Consider the following 21,809-nt stretch of genomic DNA (forward strand, 5'->3'; position numbering starts at 1 on the left):
GTTGCTTGAGCCTGGTAAGAAATAATTACCCAAAGGCCTTTGAACTTCTGGAGCCTTAAGAGTACGGGTTTCAGGAGCTTGTCCACAACTAGTACTTTTAAGTCATGTATCCATGGGCCTTGAATACGTGCAGAAAGGGTACATTTGAACTATCTTATTAAGCAAACTGCTTTCAAATGAAAAAAGGTAGTAAGAATATTTAGATTGCTGGGTGTGGGTGTGGGGGTGTGTGTCTAAGTATGACTCCAATTTTGCTGCAGCGCTACAGCGCGATGCAGGGGACAGGACCCTCGGCCTCGGACAGTGGAACTGCTTTGCCATCCCGCGGCGTCAGGGCTGTGCCGGCTTTCCCAGATCAGCCAGCCCAGGTCTGCCGGGGCAGCGTCACCTGCGGCTCCTCACCGCCGTGCTTCAAGTCTGGGACCCCGGGAGGGCCCCCGGGAGACCTAGACCCCAGGAGCAAGGGATGCGGGATGGGCGGCGGGGCGCGGGACTTGCGCCGGCCGCGGGCTCCCCCCGCCGGGGCCGGTAGCCGGGCCTGTGGCGCATCCCTCGGCCTCCCCTCGGGCCGTTGTTCGCCCCCCGCGTCCTGCTTCCGGGGGCCGCCGCGGGGAGGATTTGCCGCAGATGACATCAGCTGTGGATGCTGGAAACGCGGCGGCGGCGCGGGGATGCGCCGGCTCCCCCCCTTCCTCCTCCTCCTCCTCCTCCTCCTCCTCCTCCTTCTTCTCGCCAGGTCCCTGCCCTGCACCGTCTCCGTATAAAAGGGCCGCCGCCTCCCCGCCCGCCCTCACTCCCCTGCCGCCTGCGGAGCCGCCGCCGAGCCGCCTTTCTCCCCCGAGCGCCCCGGAGCCGCGGGGAGGGGGCGATGATGGCCACCGTGGTGGTGGAAGTGGACTCGGAACCTTCCTGCAGCATCCCCAACCCCACCTCGCCCAGCCTCTCCCACCGCTTCCTGGACAGCAAGTTTTACCTGCTGGTGGTCATCGGGGAGCTGGTGACCGACGAGCACCTGCGGCGGGCCATCGCCAACATCGAGCGAGGTGAGGCGGCGGGGAGCGGGGACGCCGCAGGCACCGCCGCGGCACCCCCCCTCCCCCGCCGGCGCCTTCCCCCTCCTCGGACGCGGCCGGGGCTCACTGCGCCCCGCACGCACCCCCAGACCCCACGCAGGGCGCGGCCACACGACCCGCCAAGTCGCGGTCCCCGGTTCTTTATTCCACGAGGGTCCCGCCGCACCCATTCCTCACCACCCCACCCCCCCCCCTTCCCTTCCACCCCCCCGCTTTTCATCCTCTCCCGGTGGGGTGCGGGCAGGCCGGGCCCCGAGAGGCAGCCCGGCAGCGAGCCCCCTGCTCGCCATCGGAAGAGACCGGGACGAGACCGGAGAGGAGCGCGGTGCCCGCGGCGCCGCCGCCGCCGAGCCCCGTCTGCCCGGCGACACCGGCGGGTGGGCGTGGCGCGGTCCGCACTGCGGTCCCTATGGCAGCCCGGAGCGGACAAAGGGCGGCCGCGGCGCCGGCGGCAAAGGCGGCTGGGGATGGGGATGAGGATGGGGATGGGGATGGAGTTGCGGGGCCCCAGGCTGCTGCCCGAAAACCCCTCTCCTCCCGCCGCCAAACCAAACCCATGGGGTTCGGGGCGTTTTCCTTCTCGGCGGCAAAGACTGCCCAAGCGGGAGCGCAGCCGTGCCTTTGTGTCTAACTTTGGGCGGTGAGACTTTTCTCTCGGCTGAAGAATTTTTCGGGACCCAAGCCCCATACGTGTGCGTATATATACACATACCTCAATGAAGGAAAACCTTACGGGTAGCAAGGCTAATACTTGAGCGCTCAGCCTCATTTATCGTCTGGCTGCGGGCTGCTTTGACTCACGGTTTATTTGTCCTTTTCTTAAGACGGCAACGCAGGAAGGTACCGCAAGTGAAATGACAGTTTTATAAGTTCCAGATATGGTTTTCATAGAATAGATTGCAGTGTACATGCAGAGGAGAAAAAAATAGCCCCGTTGCAGTAGTAGTAGTATGAAGCACAAAGAAAATTATTGCCGGATCTATTTAAGTTTGTTAAACTGAATTGATACCTGATTTTGTAACATATCTTTTTGTTATGGGCTAGTGAAAGCAGATATTTCAGAAACCTGCCATTGTTAGAAGGGAGGAAGAGACCCTGGAATGGGGAATTGGTAGCAGCCTTGTCATGTAGGTGTGGTTCAGCAGTCCAGCTAGGACTTCATTTGTCTCTATTGTTGCTTTCTCAAGCATTGTTGCTTTAGTTGGCTGTTTCTCTTGGTTCTTTTTCACAACAGTTTGTGGTAAAGGGCTGCCTTATCACAGCTAACCAGCTTCACCATGACCTGTTCATCTGTATTGCTACCATTGTCTCCTAGGGAGAACTACTGAGGGAGATGCTTTGTCATTCAGAGCCTCTTCGGCGTTGCACTTTCCTAATTCTATCTAATTTTCAGCTGTGTCAGAAGTAAATTGGCTGCATCTTAATTAAATTATTAAAAATTATAGAGCAAATGGATAAAACTTCTGCCCTCAAGACAGCTGATGTCATCCTTCCTCTGAAGAAACGTTCTTCAGTCTCTTCTTGAAGCTTCTATTGTTGCTGCTGCATAGCTCTGTTGCTGCTACCTCCTGCCACTAAGCATAACACCCACTTACAGTTTTAGGTGTTCAGAGGGAAAGCTTTGGCCTTTTTATTCATCATTTTGGATTAGAAGTCGCCTCGCTGCTCCTGGTGTCAGATGATCTGACTGAGATTTTGCCTGCTAGGAAAAAACCTTGATCAAATTTTGAGGTGCATTGTTCTCGATGGGTACACTGGGAATCTGAAGCTCTATCTGCATGAGGCAAATATGGGCTCCACTAACCTTTTTCTCTTTGGAAAGTGTGCTGCAGTCTGGAAAAATCCACTTCTTTCAGCCTTTATTCTGAACAGAGCCTTAAATGCATTTTGGGTTCTTGATAACTCTGCCTCACTGTCTTCTCTGGTACATCTCCTGAGTACCATCACTGAAAACTGTGGATTCATGCGCCAAACTGCAGAGCAACGTGTCAAAGAAAACATCTGCTGATAACACATCAGTGGCGTGATGCTACGCAACCTGGTGGAATGCAGAGTCATTTCTTAATATATCATGAAGAGGGAATGGCGTGATGAAATACATTTTCAGTAATTACATTTGGGATGTGACTTTGCTAAGGGGGCAATCCTCCAACCCACCATCCACTAGAAAAGAAGGGGGGAGCGAAGAGAAAGCTTCAAGATTTTTCCACTTATTTGGTAGATGCTACTGGGTGTGTCCTGCCTGCTGTCTAATCCTGATTAATCCTGTATCTATTGACATTGCACTCCTAAGACTGCAGAAAGAAAAAACTAGCTCCACTTCAGCCACGCTTCCAGCAGTTACATCCATACTATTAAAGATCTACATCATTGGATTGACCTTGGATTTTCGTTCCAATTTACCTCCATTCTACGCAAATCTGATTTGGTTATATAATCTATATAATATATTATGCTACTTTATAATATACATGCACAATTTTTACATCCAGACTGCTGAATCATGCAGCTGCAGATTTGGGATATTATATCTAAATCCTAGCTTCAGCATCTAGGACTACTGTGTACATGGGATGTCTAGGCTTTTTTTTTTTGCTTTTTATTTTGAGTCCTACGTTTTGGACATTGCCTGGCCCAGCAATCTTGACTACACATAGCCAGAATCTCATTCCTACAGCAAATTTGGATTCATGACAAAAGCAGCTAGGGATGGTGGACAGGCCCTACCATTAGTGTTGGTGAATCATAGTCCATATGGACTAACTGACCTCCAGAAAGCTTTGTAGTCTCTCCACACAAGCTCACTGTTAGAGGCCAGTGAGCTGTTTCTCTTTTAGCTTCTTGAAGTTCAGTTCTCATTCATCCAACGTACTTCAGCTTTGTGATCGATGTCGGTTTACTATAGTTTTCATATGCGCTGTACACGCTTGGTATTATATCATCCTTATTTTCTTGCTCTTAAATATTCCAACACCTGGAAAATATTAAAGCCTGCTGAGCTGTATTTGTCTGCCAAAACTATGCCCCAAAAATGTACCATATGGCCAAGAGATTTTTGAGAAATGAAAATAAGGAGACTTGCAGAAGAGACTCACTGCTTATGCCTCTGAACAATGATGCATCAGTCAGGAAGTGGAGGTGGCTGGTTATAGCTCAGTTATTTTTCTCTTGAGTGGTTATGAAACACACAGGCAATACTGTATTTCCAAATGTATTTAGAGTTTCAAATAGCAGCTACTTAATAGCTAGTAGCATATCCCGATAGTAAGCATGCTCCTACCTGGACTGGGATGCTGACAAGGAAAAGCCCTGGATGAATTCTCCCTGAAGAGGCTTCAGGCGCTTGAAATGCAGATGTTCATATTTGCATGGAGAACCTACTCAGAGCTGCAACGGGAGACCAGCACTGCAGATCTGGTTTCTCCGCTCTTCCCCCTCTTTCTCCTCCTCATCCTTCAGCCCTACAACATAGCTTCTGCCAGCATGAGTCCGGAAGTTTCTGCTGCCTTGAAAGAGAATATAGCATGGGAGGTAGCGTTGACAGTAACATTCACAGCCTGAAACCCTGACAGAGTTACCAGCAGGAGTGTTAGTGCTAGTCTCACAGTAAGGGGTTGGCCATGCACCTCTTCAGGCACTTCCTTGCCAAACCCCAAAGTGATTTAACTCAACAACTTCATGCAAAGGCATGGTCAGGCATGTGGGGAGGAGCCACCAGACACTTCCTCACCTGCAGTCCCTTCTGCATTTGCCAGCTAATTTGTGTAAGACTAATGATGTTCCTTTAGAAAAGGAACAAAAAGGAAAAAAATCACTGTAATGTTGGTGTCCAAAATTGCAGCTGCAGCAGTGCCTGGATTTACCTGCAGTGCAACTGCCTGCTCATTATTTTTCAAAACTAGAAGATTTTTCAGAACAATTTCAAAACAGGAAAATGATAGAAAAACAGTAAGTGTGTTCTCTTGGGTTTTTTTTATTTAGTCATCAAAATCTTATGGAAGGAAACTATGAATTTGCCTTTTGGCTGCAATGTTGGTTTTTTTCCCCCCTGGTCAAATTTCAATGCTTTTGGAATTATACATTTTTTTTAATCATATCTGTGTCAAGTGTCTCACTTTCTAAGTAGCTGGAGGAGGGAACGGTAGGGAATAGAAACGTGCTGTTTAGTTTTTGATAGAAAAAAGATCAAGCATAGCATTTTTAAATCTCAAAACTAGAATTTTGATACTTCATAAATAAAAGATCACTTAAATTTTAATTTTAAATATGGGATGCTTCAAAGCTTTTGAATGAAGAAGTCAGCAATTTAATACTCTGTATTTAAATATTAATTTGCAACATGCTAGGTGATGCTGTCTTTTTTTCTCAGAAGGACAAGTACAATGGTCCTGTAGTGTAACTAAAGTGTCCTCTGAGTTATTCACTCCCATTTTTCTAAATCAGTGCATTGCTATTTTAAAGTCAAATTAGGGACATCAGTAACTTCTTGTAATGTGGCTACTAGGATGTGGGATCAGCAGTCCTGAAGCTGTGGCCTTAAAGAATTGTCGCCCTTTGGAAAGGCAGATTTCCTCTTGCTTGTGACTGATTCCTGTCAGCACTTTCCAAAAAATAGCTGTGTGCCTTGAAAGGAAGAGAGACTGGGTTTGGAATTTAGAAATATGCAAATGGCATGAATGCAAATGGAGAAATACTCAGTTAAAACTTCTAGTGTTCATGTATCAAGCTAGATGTGTTTTGTATTTTGAATTTTAGGAATCCGATCATGGGACACAAACTTGGTTGAATGCAACTTGGACCAAGAACTGAAACTTTTTGTGTCTCGCCATTCAGCTCGATTCTCCCCTGAAGTTCGAGGTGAGTTTTTGGAAGTGTTTGGCAAGAGGGTTATTTGTGTGTGGGTTTTTTAAGAGCCTGATTCATTACAATGAATGATTTTTTTTTCCTTTATTTTAAAATATAGCTTGAAAGTTATAATTTGTTTTAACTTTCTCACAACTTAATAGTAAAATAATCAGCCTTGTTGGTTAGCTTCATGTATATCACCATGATTACTTTGGGAGTAGATTTTAGTTTTAGGGCCACATTAAAGTTGAATAAAGCTCACTTTTTGACTGAACAGTTTGTTTTTGTGGAACCAATCTAGTAGTCCCAAAGACTGAAGCTTATTGTGGTATGTAGAGCACATACAAAAAAAAATAACCTGAAAGGTTATCTCTATAGTTTGATAGAGCCAGAAATGGTGTCACAGCTGTTGCACAAGCACAGCTCAAGCCCTGTGTTTCTTCCCAAAGGGCTTGGGCTTTTCTCTCTTGATATGGAAAGCTGAGGGGTGGAGGGCCTACCTTGACTCACAGGAACTTTCTTTGGCTTGTATGGGGAAAGTTACAGGGATCATAATACTAAATCTCTTTTGCTGCCTTTTCTTCAAGCCTGTCCTTCCTTTAGAGGATTCACACAATAAAGCAAAACAAAACAAATCCAATTTTGTGAAGTGTAAAACTTGATGTTGTTCTTGTTGCATGGAAATCAAGTGTTTGGTAAGTTTTCTAACATCTCATTAACACAAATGCTGGGTGAGCATGGGTGAAATTAATCACGGTTTTCAGGTAAAAAATATATAACTTTCTCAAAGGAGTAGCGGTTGCTTTCATCAGCGAAATCGTTGTGGCCACGTGCATGTTGACTAGTACAACCTAGTACTGATGACTATTATAAATTTCATCTTCAGGAATATCTCTGAAGTGTGGTGAAAATGTGCTATGAAAGGTTGTATCGTGATACTACATCACATTCCTAGGGTCAGTTGCTATACGTTGTTGACAAAGAGATTTTGATATCTGGCTAGCATGATGGCATTGACCTGACAGATTTGAATAATGTACCAAAATGTCTTGTGTAACTAACTCTTCCTCTTACAGCAAAATCTGCTATAACCTATGCTGCATTTCCCCATATCTATAGAGAGTAAAACATTGCCAGAGTTAAGAAAAAAAAAAACAACCTCTACGATTCTTCTCCTGGTTTGAATACCAACAGAACCAATACAACAATATTCAGTGTGAAGATTTAGAGTCAAGGCATGTAGTTCCTGGTTTACATGGAAGTAAACTCAGGCCTAGAATACATGTCCTGAATTTCAGTTTAAATGTCATGAAGCCAATTCAACTTTTCAGTGATACTAGTTGCTTTGCTTTACAGATAAGGTATTCTGATAAGTGAAATTAGCAGAATTTATCTTTAAGGAATGCAAGATGCAATGCATCCATTTTTTAACATGTATGTGTTTTACTTTAAAACTTCAGGGAGAAAAAAGATCCTGTGCTTCTCCTTTACCAAAAATACTCCAGTGTCTGATACTTTTTGCTGTCTTGTTTAGATGATACATCCTGATACCATTCTATACATTAAAATAAAGCAAATACTCTGCTTTCATATGATAAATAAAATAAGATTCTGCTGAAGAAAGAGGCGCATAAAGTTTAGAATACTCTAGGAATTTTTCTCTAGGAATTGTATTTTTGGTTGATTTTTTTTCCTTGTTTGTCTAGACTTGCCTATTTAGTCTGTCATTGTGTTGAATTACAGCTTAATTGCATGTGACTGGAATTCATCAACATTTCTATGACAAACAGTAATGAATGTGTTTTTCACCACTACTCAGTCTTTAAACAATAAACTGCCAAAATCTATGTTGAGAGAGCTCTAAGAAAGCCTGAAAGTTGAATAAAGGAAACATCCAGGAACAACGCTAGCCCTCTTGACCAATTTCTTGCCTAAAATTTTGTGGGGAAGCCCCTTGGCACCCCCAGAATTCCACTGCACAGGTCAGAGGATCATTTTAGTTTCCCTCTGTGGTTCTCTGATGCTGAATCTGCATGAGGCTCCTTTGTATCCTCTCTACTGTTCAGTAGGGAGAAGGGGGTGTTTGTTGCCATTTGTTGATAAAATTTCAGAATGTTTGATTTCTGTTAGAATGCCCAAATATTGAATTTTGAGTATTTAACCAGTGAAATGGTCGAAATTCATGATGATGGTTGTAAGTACGTATTCCATTATGCTCCCAAACTCAGAAATTCTGTGGAATTTGGGTAACTAGGTGACCTTTTGTCCAAGGAAAGTATTCATCCAAGGTGACAGGGTAGTCTGTGAGACGTAATTAAACAGCTTTTTTTTTTTTTTTTTCAGTCCTTTGAGATTGATCTCTTTGTTCAACTCACACATAGGGACAGTTTACTCTTGAGGAAGCGTAGAATCTTCTAGTGTGTCTGCACTGCTCCTAGTGTAGTCGGGTCTGATTGCTGACTGAAGCCTGTTTGATTACAATGTTTAGTTATGGTAATTGTAGTGCCGGCTCAGTCAATGCTTGTAGGCTTCTCAAAGCAGCTTGAGAATATGCACAGCAGCAATGTGAAGGGTAGGACTTTTTCTCCAAAAGGAAGCTGGGAGGAAATGGGGCCAACCCTGTCCTTCACACCACATGCCTGCGATGTTGAAGAAGCGACATGTGAGAGAATATGTCTGTCACAAAGTATTCATGCGTTTTCACTTGAGGAATTTGAGGTCTAATACTTCTCCCTGTGTAGTGAATAGCAACGTACATATTGATACTGCAGAGAGCATGACCAAATCACAACACTCTCTTTGTGCTTTTTTTCAAGGGAATGGATTGTCACAGTGCTATTTGTGCATACTGTATTCAGCTGCTGGGTAATTCATGGATGATTTATGATTCCTGAAAAATAGGAATCAGAATGGAAATGCCAGCAGATCTTTTCTGATACTTTCTAAACCAGCTGAGTTAGCAGGCTCCTTAATGCCAAATCTTGCAGAAATGTTGTTGTCAGGTGTTGGTGAAAAATTATTAACAAGGCTTATTAACTGGTTGCCAAGACAACAGGCAACATGACTTAAAATGGGTACTCCAGTGCTTGCCTCTCTTTTCTCTGTCATGTATGGATAACTTCCATCTTATGTTAACATCACAAGGACAAAAAATTAAAACAATGAATTGTAACATGTATGTGCTGAAAAAGGAACTGTATCTAGTAGTGAGGCAGAGCAAGTGGAGGATTTCAACTTTTGTTGAAATTGCAGCTGTACCTACTGACCTTTTCTTAATTAAAAAAAAAAAAGATTTCAGCTGCATAAAGCAGCTTCACAAAAGACCAAGTGAATGGGTTTTGGGGTGGGGGTGTGGGAGAGTGAAGCCATTGAGGTTCTTTCTGTAAGACTTCCACACCTGCTGTTTTGTCCCTCAGCTTCCACCTGGGGACACTTGACTGTCTCATTGGTGTGTATTCAAGCCCTTGTCTGGATGAAATCTGTTTTTATTTAAATAGCTGTTCAGTAGCTAGTCGCTGTTTGCCTTCTAAGTAATACTGCTCAAGCAATGCACTGTGGCTACTTTGTCCTGTTGTTATGAAGAATGTATGTCTGTGGAGGAAAAGCTTCCTATTTGAGGAGTACTGGGAGGTCTTCTGTTGCCCATAAGTCAGCAGCTGGTGGCTGGTGGCTTAAGTGAGTCCTTCCTTACCTGTCCCCAAGACTATTTTTCTCTAGCCTGCCTGCAGCTAGAGAAACCTTGCACCTTGGCAAAGTGCAAGACATGTTTGGTGTCCCCTTGACAGCCACCTGCCTCAGTGTCAGCAGTGTGCTTGACTCCTTCGGGCTTCCTGAAAAAGGCCATTGATCTCCGAAACTGCCATTGCCCCCAAAAACCTTAACTTTCATCCTGAAAGCTACTGTTTCAAAAGTTACTGTTTAGGACTGTTAGTATCCTGTGGAGAATTTTTAGATCTGGCAATTTTGCTCATCAGTGCCCACAGCTCCATACTTTTCCAAAGCAGATCTAAACCCAGTCAATACCACATGTAGTAGCTTACAATATGAGCTCATGGAGTCGTTGATAAAATCCTAAAGGTTTAGTGATGTTTTTCTAAAAATTGCAGTTCATCAAAATTTGTCAAGGAAGAGGACATAGATACTTGAGCAAAACCTATCACTTAAAATGAAAGAAAGAGAAAAGAGCCAAGAATTCAAGACCAGATTTCTCAGCTGGTGTCAGAACACTATCACAGGGTGCCTAGGTATTGATTTAGCTTAAAATATCAAGTAGTCTGGTATGCACATTTAGGGACATCCTGTAAATACGATTCTGCCGCTATTAAAGACTGCTAACTGGGATAGCTATGGAGTGGAGTCGGTTTAGCTCGTTATGTATTTGGAGGGGTTAATTTTAGTTGGCTTCCAGACTTGTTTTCTGTCTTGAAGTATTTTGTGCCTTGAAAGAAAGAAAATGGAGGCAGAATAGGGTTTGGGGAATTGAGCTGACTCACGCTGCTGTGACTGTGAACGGTGTCCCCTCAGGGCGTTGCTGCCAGTGGTCCAGGGCTGCAGCGCTGGGGCTGCCTGGTGGTGTGAGGACAGAGACCCCCAGTGTCCTCGCGGGGCAGTCAGCTGGGGGGCACACACAGAGCTCTTTACCGCTCGTGAGCTTTTTTCTGTGTGGGATGCTAGGATTTTGGTGGCTTAGGAGAGGATCACGGTGTAACAGCCTTTATGTTCAGATACATGAATTGCCGAAGCCTTCCTTTCTTCCTACTAATCAAATTTCCAGAGATGGGTTAATAAGTGACTTGTTCTTTTTTTTTTTTTTTTTTTTCAGTGAATAAATTGTTACACTTATGTGACAATCATTCTGGCACTGACTTCCATTTCTGCTTTTTTAGGAATGATCTCAAAAAAAATTAGCATGAATTTACATTGCTGCCAACACACCATACTAAGCTGTTAGCGTGAATCAGCAAAATGACTGAGAGGTTATTTTTAAATGCTTTGTATCACAAGTTTGAGTTCAGTGGTCTCAGAATAGCCCATACTTTATGGGAACAGGTTTTTGACCTGTATGAGGCAGCTACTAGAGGGCATGGGATTAAGTTAGTTGTGAATAATGATAAAATTTTAACTCCATTATGAAATTTGAATCCCCATTCCTCTTATTAGAATGATAATTCAGCATGCCTAATAGTATACTCACAAGGGTTATTTTGTTAAGGGTTATTTAACAAAAACTTAGAGAATTCTAATTCTTAATTTGCTCCGTAAGAGACTCCTCAATCTTTCTTTCCTAACATTTTGTCTATGTGGGACATCTGAAACTGAAAACTTAAACAATATTTTATTTTTGACCCTTGCCCAGTATCATTTACAGGTGAACTACCTCTCATCTCTTCCATCATAAATTCATAACAAATGTGTAACTAGAACATCATTTCCACTTTTTTCATCTAGTTTCTGGTTGTCATGGGCAACATCTTTCTTAGATGTCTGTTTTTCTTAATTTTGTTAAGACTTATCTTTTTTGATTGCCTGGATTTTCTATTACTTTCTGGTACAGTTCATCAATGAAGAGAAATATTAAATGTTTGTAATCGGACTTTATAATGAGAAAATTCAAGATCCAAAGGCCACTGAAATAATTGTATTGGATTTTGGATTAGAAGAAATACTACCTAGTATTTTTAAGGTAGAACAGGGACCAAATGTTCACATAATGAGGGAGAAAGTGAATATTTTACCTTCTTTCTTGCCTGATAAAAATGGTGCTTTACTTGCAGTGAGTTGCCTACCCCTGTATTCAGTATCCAGGGAAGAAGAGTTGAGATATTCCTTGTCTCTAGACTGAGTGGAGTGGGGAGCCCATCTTCATCCCTGTTGCCAACTGTAGAATGAGAGTTGCCACTGTGGCTTCTGTTATCAGCCTTGTGGCATCATGAGGAGCTCCAGCTGTCATCTGCATCGTAGAGACAATGCAAGAGATGCATTAGAGGTCCTGTCTATAGACTGCTGGGAGTGTCCCATAGTATCTCACAGGCCCTGTGAGTAGGTAGGGAAGAAACGCTTTAGTCAGCAATAGTCACAAATAGAAAGCTGGATAGTTCTGTAACAGTGGCCCATGCTTTTGCTTCAAACCCCCCCATGGTACTGCCAAAAAGACTTGATGGTTACTTTTGGCTTGTAGTCACAGGTGGCAATCTGTTCCTAGAGCCGAGAAGAATAGCCAATGCTCCTGATGACCTGGGCTTGCCTGCTGTCTGTAAGTGCAGCGTAAACTTATAAATGTAAGGACATAACTCTTCTGGTTCTTGGCTTTTCTATTGGATGGAATTAGTCTGTTTATGGTTCAAAACTAGTTGCTGATACAAGACAAAATTAAATTTAAAAAATTGTATTACAATTCAGAAACAAACTTGTGTGAATTTCAGGATTATTTTGATGTTGCAACTTTATGTATTTTGGTACTTGAGAGCTTATCTATAGTGGTGAGACGAGTTACTGTCTTCTGTCACTGTGTCCCCAACTCCTGTGTAGTTGTATGTGGGAGATTCTGTACATCAGAACTCTGGGAAGCCTAGGATTCTATTTAAAACAAACAACCGAAACCCCACAAAACCCTGCCCCACAAACAAAACAGAAAAACTCTTCCAACGGCATGAGCCGTATTCTTAGGCTGTGTAATCTCTGGGTGATTCTAATGAGTTATGGAGACTTTCACCTGGATGTCAACACCCCCCTGCCAAAGGCAGCCTTTGGAAGCTGTCCCAGTTCTTTGGCAGTTCTGTAGCTCCTCTGGAGAAAAGACTGATCCCAGCTTCAACTCTCATGTCCTGGGTCACAAACAAGCTTTTCCAGGTCTTGTAAGCTCTTTATGGTGGACTGAGCTCCTTCCCCTGCCCCTGAGAGACTAGAAAGAGCAAAAGCAAGAAAACTCATGGGTCAAGATAAAGATGATTTAATAGGTGAAGGAAGGAGGAAAAAAACAGGCAAAGTGAAGAAATTGCTCAACACCTAGAACAGGCCTAGCCAGTCTCCAAACAACAGCCACCTTGGAAGCTAAAAACTCTACATTCTTCCTCTACTCCAGTTTTTGTTGCTCAGCATGGTACTATATGGCATGGAGCATCCCTTTGGCCAACTTGTATTAGCTGTCCTGGCTTTGTCTCCTCCCAAACTCTTGTCCACCCCCAGACTACTAACTGGCAGGCAAGTAGGGCAAAAGGAAGCCTTGATGCTGTGCAAACACTGCTCAGCAATAGCCAAAACATTGGTTCTAGACACAAATCCAAAACATGGCGCCTTACTGTCTGCTGTGAAGAAAGTTAAGTCCATCAGAGTCAGAGCCAGTAAACTCTTCTAGAAAGGGTTGTTTCTTAATATCCATATGTGTATCCATTAACAAGAACAGGACTCCAGTCTTGGATGAGTCTTTTCAAAAGACCATCAGGAAAGGACTGAAGTTTCCTGGATCACTGTAAGTGATGGGACAGACAAGACAGACTAGAAAAGTATTAAAACAGGGAAGAGGGAAGTGTTGTTTTCATCTTTTTGTGTTCATATCATTGTTTTTGTTGGTACCATTGTTGAACTTCTAGGAAATAAATATGGGATGAAGTCTGACAGACCCCTAAGAAAAGAGCCAAACTAGACAGGCTCTGATCTCGGGGCTTTGAAACATCCAGTGCACATCCTGGCATGGGTTTTACAGTTATCCAGCATGCTTTGTTAACCTCTGGTTGTGTCCTGAAGTTTTCTTGGTCATCCAGAACCTGCATTCAGTTTAGACAAACTGAAAAAAAAAAAAAAAAAAATAATATTTTCTATATGACCAGTACTTTACACAGATGTAAAAGGCAATGCCTTCAAGAGTATGTCTGGATAGGATTTAATGCTTGTCACAAGCTAATAATTTAATGGCATTACTCATAATCATTTGTCTAGCACTATTGAGTTTTTCTAACATCTTTGCTAGCTGTGAAGCTCAGATTCTAAAAGTTCATTGCACTTGGAAGATTTAAATATTTTTCAATACTAATTACGCTTTTTTACATTTAACATTTCCTAGCAACTTATAAATTTTAATCTTTCTGTCCACTTCTTCAATGATTTTATTACAGAATGCCATTCTTTTTACATTTCAACCCTCTCTATATAAAAAAGCTTGAAATGGTCCTTTGTTTGTTTGTTTTTGTGTCCTACTATGTGAATTGCTGGATCAAATGAGAAACACACCACCTTTCAATGTAACATGTGGAAGACATGGAAGTCACCAACCCCAAATCCAAATGGAGATGGTGTATTATTTTAGTAACTCTTTAAAAATAAGGATGGGCTCCTTTGATCATAGCACTGTCTCAACTGCATAAATAGTTTGGCTGCATCGATTGTATTCCTGAAGATTCCCTAGTGGAAATAGTTGCTCTGCACCTAACAACCCTCTATACCTATTAAAGCCTGTAATTACAACAAGAATTACAATTTGTCTCCAGCTTTGGTGGGATAATGTCATTGTACATCAAGTAGGGGATTATCATGTGGAAGGAGACCTGGCTGACATTCTAATTTTGTGTTGAACAGGAGGATCTGATAGTATTAATCTGTTAGGAGGAGCTGTTGGTGGGGGGAAACCCATTTACTGGGTTATGCTAATGGATGTGGGTCCTCCACAACCATTTATAGACAGTAATCACAGGAAAGAGGCGATGCAAAACATTCAGATTTCCTTAACCAGTACGGAATTATTATTCGGTCCATTGAACAGTGTAATACAATCATGCATTAGAGCCGTACTTACATAAAAAAGTACAGTTCTGAATTCTGGATTGTTTCATGGCCTGTGTGCTCCCTTTGTAATTAAATTGTTTTAAACTGAAAGCAAATTCTGGGCCAAGGAATCGGTTTCTTGCAGAGAATCTGAGAGAAAGTTAGAGTTTTACTTTGTTTTATAGTCAACTACTTTTCTGTAGTTTCACACAGGTTATGTATTTGCTTCTCTAACTTTCAGTCCATTCCTAACTTGAGTCTTTTTCCCTGGTGATATTGAAGACAGCTGGGCATCTGTGAAATTACCCTGTCCTCCTGTGCTTTTCAGGCCTTCCTGGAGTGCTCTGAGAATCAAATGTGTTTTTAACACAATGCCTGCTGCTTTCCACTGGAGTAGTAGTTACTGTGGTATGTTCAGCCCAGGGCAATGTTTGGGTCCTGGCATGGTAACACTTCCTCCTTTCTTGTCTTAACTTGTAGTCAGAAAAAAGCAGGGGTGACTTTAAAAGAAGGGGCCACTTTCATTCGGTATTGGAAGTGAAAGTGTGGTGGTGCAAGGCAGCCCTGTGTAGGGGGCCGCCTAGCCTAACAGCTCCAGGTGAGGTGGTACCTCTACCCAGGACAGTGCAGCCCCAGACTTCGGTCCCAGGGAGCAGAATGATCTCATCAGTGATGGGCCTCTCAGAAGACCATCAGGAGGGTCTCATCACATCAGTATTTTGCTTTGCCACAGCTCTGTCTTGGCAAGTCTCTACTGCCATGTTTCAGAGACAGCTTTGGTATCTCTGGAAGGGCACTTTTTGCATGGACAAAACACCAATCAAAGGCTTTGCAATCAAAACACAAATCAAAACTATTTTTCCCATTTTCCTGATTTATTTTTTTATTTCTTCAGTTTATTTTAAACATTGTATCCTGTTTTCTTCTGCTTTTCTAAAATGAGTGAAATGCTGTGTTCTGATATTAGCGGTTGTTTTCAAGACTACAGAGAAGCTTGTGTTCATCCTAGATAACACTTTTTTTTTTTTTCCTTTCCCCTTGCTGTTCCCACTGCAGTCTTCCCGTATGTCACAGTAAGTCACGGTAATTTAGTGGTAAAACGTGAATGGCTTCTTGTCAGTACTGGCACTTCCAGGCTTGCTGCCTTGCTTGGAGCCACACCACAGCTAACAACAATGGAATGTTTACTTTTTTTAAGAGACAAGTTTAGAAAAAGCTGTGGTCAGGGATGTTTCTGCTCACAAATGATGTTCTGTAGTTTTTCCTCCTTCTACTCCTGGCTTCCATCTGCTATGAAATATGTTGGAGACTACTTCTGACACTTCCAACTTTTTTGTTGGTCTTCTCTTTAGGCAGATTGCCATCTCTTTGTCAGTGATTGTTGCCTTAATCCAGGCAATGACCAAATTAGATTTAGACCAAAGCCCTTGCTGAACCCTAGCGAGTGTTACTCCCTGTACTATTCCATGCCTGTGACTCACTTGCAAAGATGGGACACTCTCAGAGAATATTAGGACAATATCAGGCCAACTGTTTTTCATTAGATAGTTTAGGTAACCTAGTTGTTGACTAGGTGTGGACTGGAAACAATAAAAAAATCTAATCAATAATCATTGGGGGAAAAAAAGAGATGAAACCAGCAGAGATGGTTCTCAAACCAGCAGAGAAGTAGCTTAGGTGGATCTGCTTTGCCATAGTGCTGTGACAACAGTTACTGCTTTGTAAGTGGAGTTAACATTTTAATATTCTCCATCAAGATGACTATTTGCGATCAAATCACAAATTGGCCTCATAAAGCTTGGAATCACGGTTGCTATAGCTGAGAGCACAATAACAAACAGATTCACTGCTGAGTTTGAAGCTTTTTCAGATTTTAGTGTCAAAAGTTTAGACTCTGAATATTCTCACCAAATATTTAAAGAACTCTTGAGAGTCATTTTTGAGATCTTGTGAAATAAGAGGAAGCATAGGAAAGTACTAGCAATCTCAGTTTTGCAGCTCCATTCATATTTTCTCCTTATCTCTGATGTCTTTTAAATTGTTACTATTTTCAGACATCATCCTTTTCTGGTACAAAATTAGGTTGTAATAATATACTTCAGGTTCAAAACTCATTCCCATCGAAGTTTCTATATAAAATTCATCATCATATCATGCAGTTACAACTACTTGATTTAAAAAACTTGAAATGGCCAATTAAGAAAACCCAAAAAACCAAACAAACTAACAACCCAGATCATGTTTTCTTACCCCTTCCCTTTTTTGGAGATCGCCTACCATGGAATTATGCTCCCTTGTGCTTTTTTTGCCAGTAGGTGGCATTCGCAATGTCCATACGCACTGCTGTGCTCATACTAAAGTCAGTACAAAAACTTCTGTACTGTTTTTAGGTCATAGTACTTAATGTGAGACATATGTTTCTATTTTGCTCTGAGACCTTGCTTGGAGTTTAAATTTCAGACAATTCAGCTCTGTTGACTGTGAAGGACGAATCTCTCAATGTGAAATGAGCTCTGCAAACCAGACATCTTACAGTCAGCAGAGCAAAAGCAGAGTATAGCTCACGCAGGGTGAGAGCTCCCTTAGTTTGAAGACCACAGATAGTGATCATTGATGACAATTCTTAACATTACACTAACTCTGCAGAGCCAGTATCGAGAAAAACAAGATCATTAAACATACAGCTATATTTGTTCATAAATCATCATGTTATAAGTATAGCTGAGGAAATCAGCCTTACAGATCATGTATTCTCTGTATTTTCAAGATGTTTCTGAAAGACCTGATGTTCCCCTGTTTTGAAGCTGCAATATAATCACACCAAAACATACAGTAGTGCCTGCTCTCCCATGCTGAATTTAGAGCACAGCATGGAATAAAAGACTTGAGATCTAAGCAAGTAGACTCTGACTCACTTGTCAAGTTTAGTATATCCCAGGTTTTTTCCCCTGTCTCAGTTTGTGCTATGACTGTCTGTTAGGAATATAGTAGCATGTAGTTTGACAAAGCATTTCAGTATTGTCTGTCTAAAAACACTTGGTCATACAAGTTAAATCCCAATGTGGCCTTTTGCCTTTCTTAGGGGTGGAAAAAAAAATCATGGCTTTCTAAGTGACTGTAGAACACATGATATATCCTAAATCAAGAGGCCTGAAGTTTAGTCCTTAAGTTTGCCCCTCACCTACATAAAGACTGACTGGCTGTCACACCCAAATGCTGTGGACAATCCTTGATCTGGATTATTCACTTGCAGGATATAATGACATTTAATTCTTTTTGTCTTGCTTTAGCTTCTCATGGAGGACTGCTCTGCCAAGTGTGCCAGTAGGGAATATAATGTCAGTGATTTATGCAGCATGGTCTTCATTAGAATTCAAAATGAGGCCACCAACTCTCTTCAAATAAGCTGCCAGCCGGATGTTAGAAAGTAATCACTACAGGGATCGCTCAACTTGATTTGAAAATAACACTAAAAATGAAAAACTGAGATTAGCCATTCGCCAATTTGTGTAGCTCCTTCAGGTTTTTGAGTTGTATTTAAAAAAGGCATGTGAGGACCATTTTATGAAGCTGAATACCTGCATACAACTGCATGAGCAAAACCTTTTGATATATGCAAATACTGGTAAATGGACATTCAAATAATTTTCAGTTGATTTAATTGTGGACAAAGTAGCAGGGCTCTGGATGCTCTCTGGGAACATCTGTCTGTTACCACTTATTAAAAAAAAAACCCAACACAAATAACAAACAAAAAACCAAAACTGCCCAAAAACATAGCCAGCATTTAATCTTAAATTGTGATTACTACATCACTTTGAAAAATTCTGCTTTTAACAAGTGTAAATTATAAGTAATTTTACTGAAAACAGAAGGGTCCCTCCAGACCTACATCATCATATGTTAGGGCAGCTCTGGAGTGCTGCTGGAGAATTGCAATTTGTAGATCTCATCTAAGGACAGTTGGAGGGAGGTGGGTGTGGGGAGCTGGTCTATAGTTTGTAGCAGGGTTCCACACAAAATGAAATGCAGCACTGCTGGGTTGCTGTGGCACCACTTGAAACAAAGCCCAGCAATTCTCTCCTATAGTTTTCTTGCGAGTCTGGGCGGTGCTGGAGTTGGCAATAAATAGTCTGACTTCCATTAGAAATAAACCTCTGTAGGAAGCTAAGTGTCTGTGCAAAGTGTAAGCCAGGCTGGTGAAATATTGTCTGCCATCTCTAACAAAGCTCCATGTCAAGTGGGAGTGAAATGTTTTTAAGGGCTGCCGCGTGTCTGTGGAAATGTGTGCTTTGTGATTACTAAAACGTTCTTGCCAGTCCTAAATCCAGGAATGCTTACAGGGTACAAGTTGCCACAAATGCCACACGGAGATGAAGTAAATGACTTTTTAATTACCCCGTCCCCGAGTTTGGCTCAGTGAGAAACACAACCTTCAAATCATGGGGGAAGAGAAGTGGCAAGGAGTTGTCTTTTGCCTTTTGTCACCTCTGCTGTGCCATCCCCGCCTCTGCAGGGCTGCTTATCTCAAGGCTGAGGGTTAATTAGAAGACTTTGAGGCTGAAGTTGTGGAAGGGAATTTAAATGGCATCTGTATGGATTACGATCTGGATCTGGAGGAGTTCATTAGCATGCAGGCAGAGTGTGCCTCCCTGCCTCTCTTCCCAGAGCTCACGACTTCCAGGCGTTTCCACACTCCCGCAGATCTGTTGTGCCTTATGGGCTTGGCCCGCATTTTCATATTAGCACAGTTTAATTAGGCAAGGAGAGATTGCTGTGTCTCCAGAATGATCTATGGATACAATAGATCAATATTTATTACAAAGATTCTTTCAAATAAATGTCTGCTCTGTTAGACAGGTTTGCACATTCAGAAGCCCTGGAGCCACTTAAGAAACAATTAAATCCTCTCTGGTGTGAAGCAGAATATTAAAAAGGATTAACACTGACAGACCGTGTATTCTCCCTAGTTTCGGCTGCGTTCCTATGCCTTGCTATTCTCATGTGACACGTAGGTTCAGGTACTGCTGCCCGTCCCTTGCAGCAGTGTAGAGCGTACAAGAGGATGTAAAATGAGTCAAGGCGTTGGCTAAAAATGGTCAAGCCCAAACAGAAATATGTAGCTGGAGAGGAATATAGAAGTGGGAAGAACTTTTGATAGCTTAATTCCACAAAATTTATCCTGGTTGTCCAAATTTGATGTGAAAGGCAAGTATGAAATTGTTCATTCTTCTAAACACTCATGTGAGTAGCCAGGTTTACATTGGCCATCCAGTAAATGCCACATGAGGAGAGCTTGCACGATCAGGTCATTGCTGATCTTTTTTTCCCCCCTCGATTTTTCTTTTTTTTCCTTTTTTCTTTTTTTTTTTAAATTAATTTTATTGTTCTGTACAAGGAAAGCAGTTTTCCCTTTAGGGACCATGTTGGAACAACGTGCAAAATCTGCTCATTTGTGAGGATTCACAATGGGCCTGAAAGAGAAGCCATAGATCAAAACTTTTCAACAGAAAAAGTCAAGGTGAAAGACTTTGCGATGTCAACTAGTAAGAAGAAATTAGATAATTTGTACAGAAAACAAACATTTCCCTTTCTCAGTTTTGTGGAATTTGGATTTATTTGCATGTTTGAGTTTGCTACTCATGTTACAGTGCATATTCCTCATATATGACTTTATTTAATATATGGTTATAACACTAGCTATTATAACTATGTATTATAAACTATGTATTATAACTATGTGTTACAAATATTCCTATTTCAAAATCTGCATTTTTCAAGTTATTGTCTTATGAGCTATACAGTAATGTAACTATCTCAAAAAAATGCAATAAGGACCACAAACACCAAGTTAAAAAGTATGCTCAAACTCGCAAATGCATCTGATTCAGTTCTTCAAATATAAACCGAACTTGTAGCAAGAAAAGTCTTGTATGCAAAATTGCACTTTTTGGAAATAATTCAGAATTTTGCTCTTGATCCTGGTGAAGGCATGATCAACTACAATGTTATTTATTATTCCTGTTCTCCTTAAGTAAGTACTTTTTTCTTAAGAAAGGAAACTTGTGCATTTGTACAACTTGGAACTATCATCAAGCATAGGTGAGTTGATTAACATCTGTTAAGAGTTCTCTTTTTAGTGTAACTCCCTTAGAAAATTAAATGTGCCAGACTTGAAATGTATCACAGTTCATACGGTAAAAAGACAAATAATGCTACTCTGCCTACCATGCAAGACAGTGGAAACTTCCAGTGGAAACCTAATGGTGTTCTTAATGTTTCTTTGTCAAAAACCAGTATTAAAATTCACAGGTTTTCTCTTCCCAAAATAGAGAAAATAAATTAAACACTGTTATTTTAACCTTTGGGGGAAAAATATTACTATATTGATATCATATTTCTTAAGCATCCCCTTGCTTCTTTTTTTTTTTTCCCAATGATGGTGATCCTCAAAGTGTACTTGAGTTGTGTTCATTTAATACTGGGTGGGTTAAATGTCTCACCAATGCCGACACTTTGTCATTCTAATGAAGTACAATTCATGAGTGTCTGTAATTACACAGCCTGTGTGCAATCAGCAAGATTTCTAAAGGGAGTGTATCGCATCTAAAATAACATTTTCCTCATTGCATAGTCTAATTTCACCTGACATTTTGCCAGCTAGGGCACAGGCTTTCTGCAAGAAGCAGCAGAGTATCTCTGGTCTCCTTTAAACAAAAGAAGGTGGAAAATTAAGTTATTACAAATCTGCTTCTAATTATGTTAATGAAGTATTACATCATGTAGATCAACCTGCTGTAGATCTTAGATATTTCTTTTATTGTTTTAGTAATTTGCTGTATTTATTATGCATGAAAAATGCTTTTGATAACCCATGTTGATCATACTTGCTAATGAACCAATGCCTACAATTATTCCACTTAAGGATATATCTTCAGAACATGCAATGTTAGGGGGTTGATAATGAGCACAACAGTAGCTGAAGACACTGATTAATCTAATCAGGGTTATTTTGCCTGCTGCCAAAGTATAGGAGGATGGATGCTGCCACTGAAAAATGCTGGAGCATTTAACCTGTGGCTATGTTTTTAGGGAAAAAAATCAGTTCAGCCAGTCTGTTTCAGAAACATTGGT

The 21,809-nt window shown here is 41.6% G+C and overlaps 1 protein-coding gene across 2 annotated transcripts in view; it reads left to right on the forward strand.

The window, feature by feature from the left end:
* Positions 1-871: 871 nt before the first annotated feature.
* Positions 872-21,809, forward strand: part of MAP1B (microtubule associated protein 1B) — a 70,327-nt gene continuing 49,389 nt past the window's right edge. For both annotated transcript variants that reach the window (XM_074165913.1, XM_074165915.1), the window contains exons 1-2: positions 872-1,043; positions 5,829-5,930. In XM_074165913.1, the coding sequence (XP_074022014.1) occupies positions 872-1,043; positions 5,829-5,930 (274 nt within the window). The remainder of the gene's footprint in view (positions 1,044-5,828; positions 5,931-21,809) is intronic.

The sequence above is a fragment of the Numenius arquata genome, chromosome Z (genome assembly GCF_964106895.1).
Source record: "Numenius arquata chromosome Z, bNumArq3.hap1.1, whole genome shotgun sequence".
In the NCBI taxonomy this organism is placed as follows: domain Eukaryota; kingdom Metazoa; phylum Chordata; class Aves; order Charadriiformes; family Scolopacidae; genus Numenius; species Numenius arquata.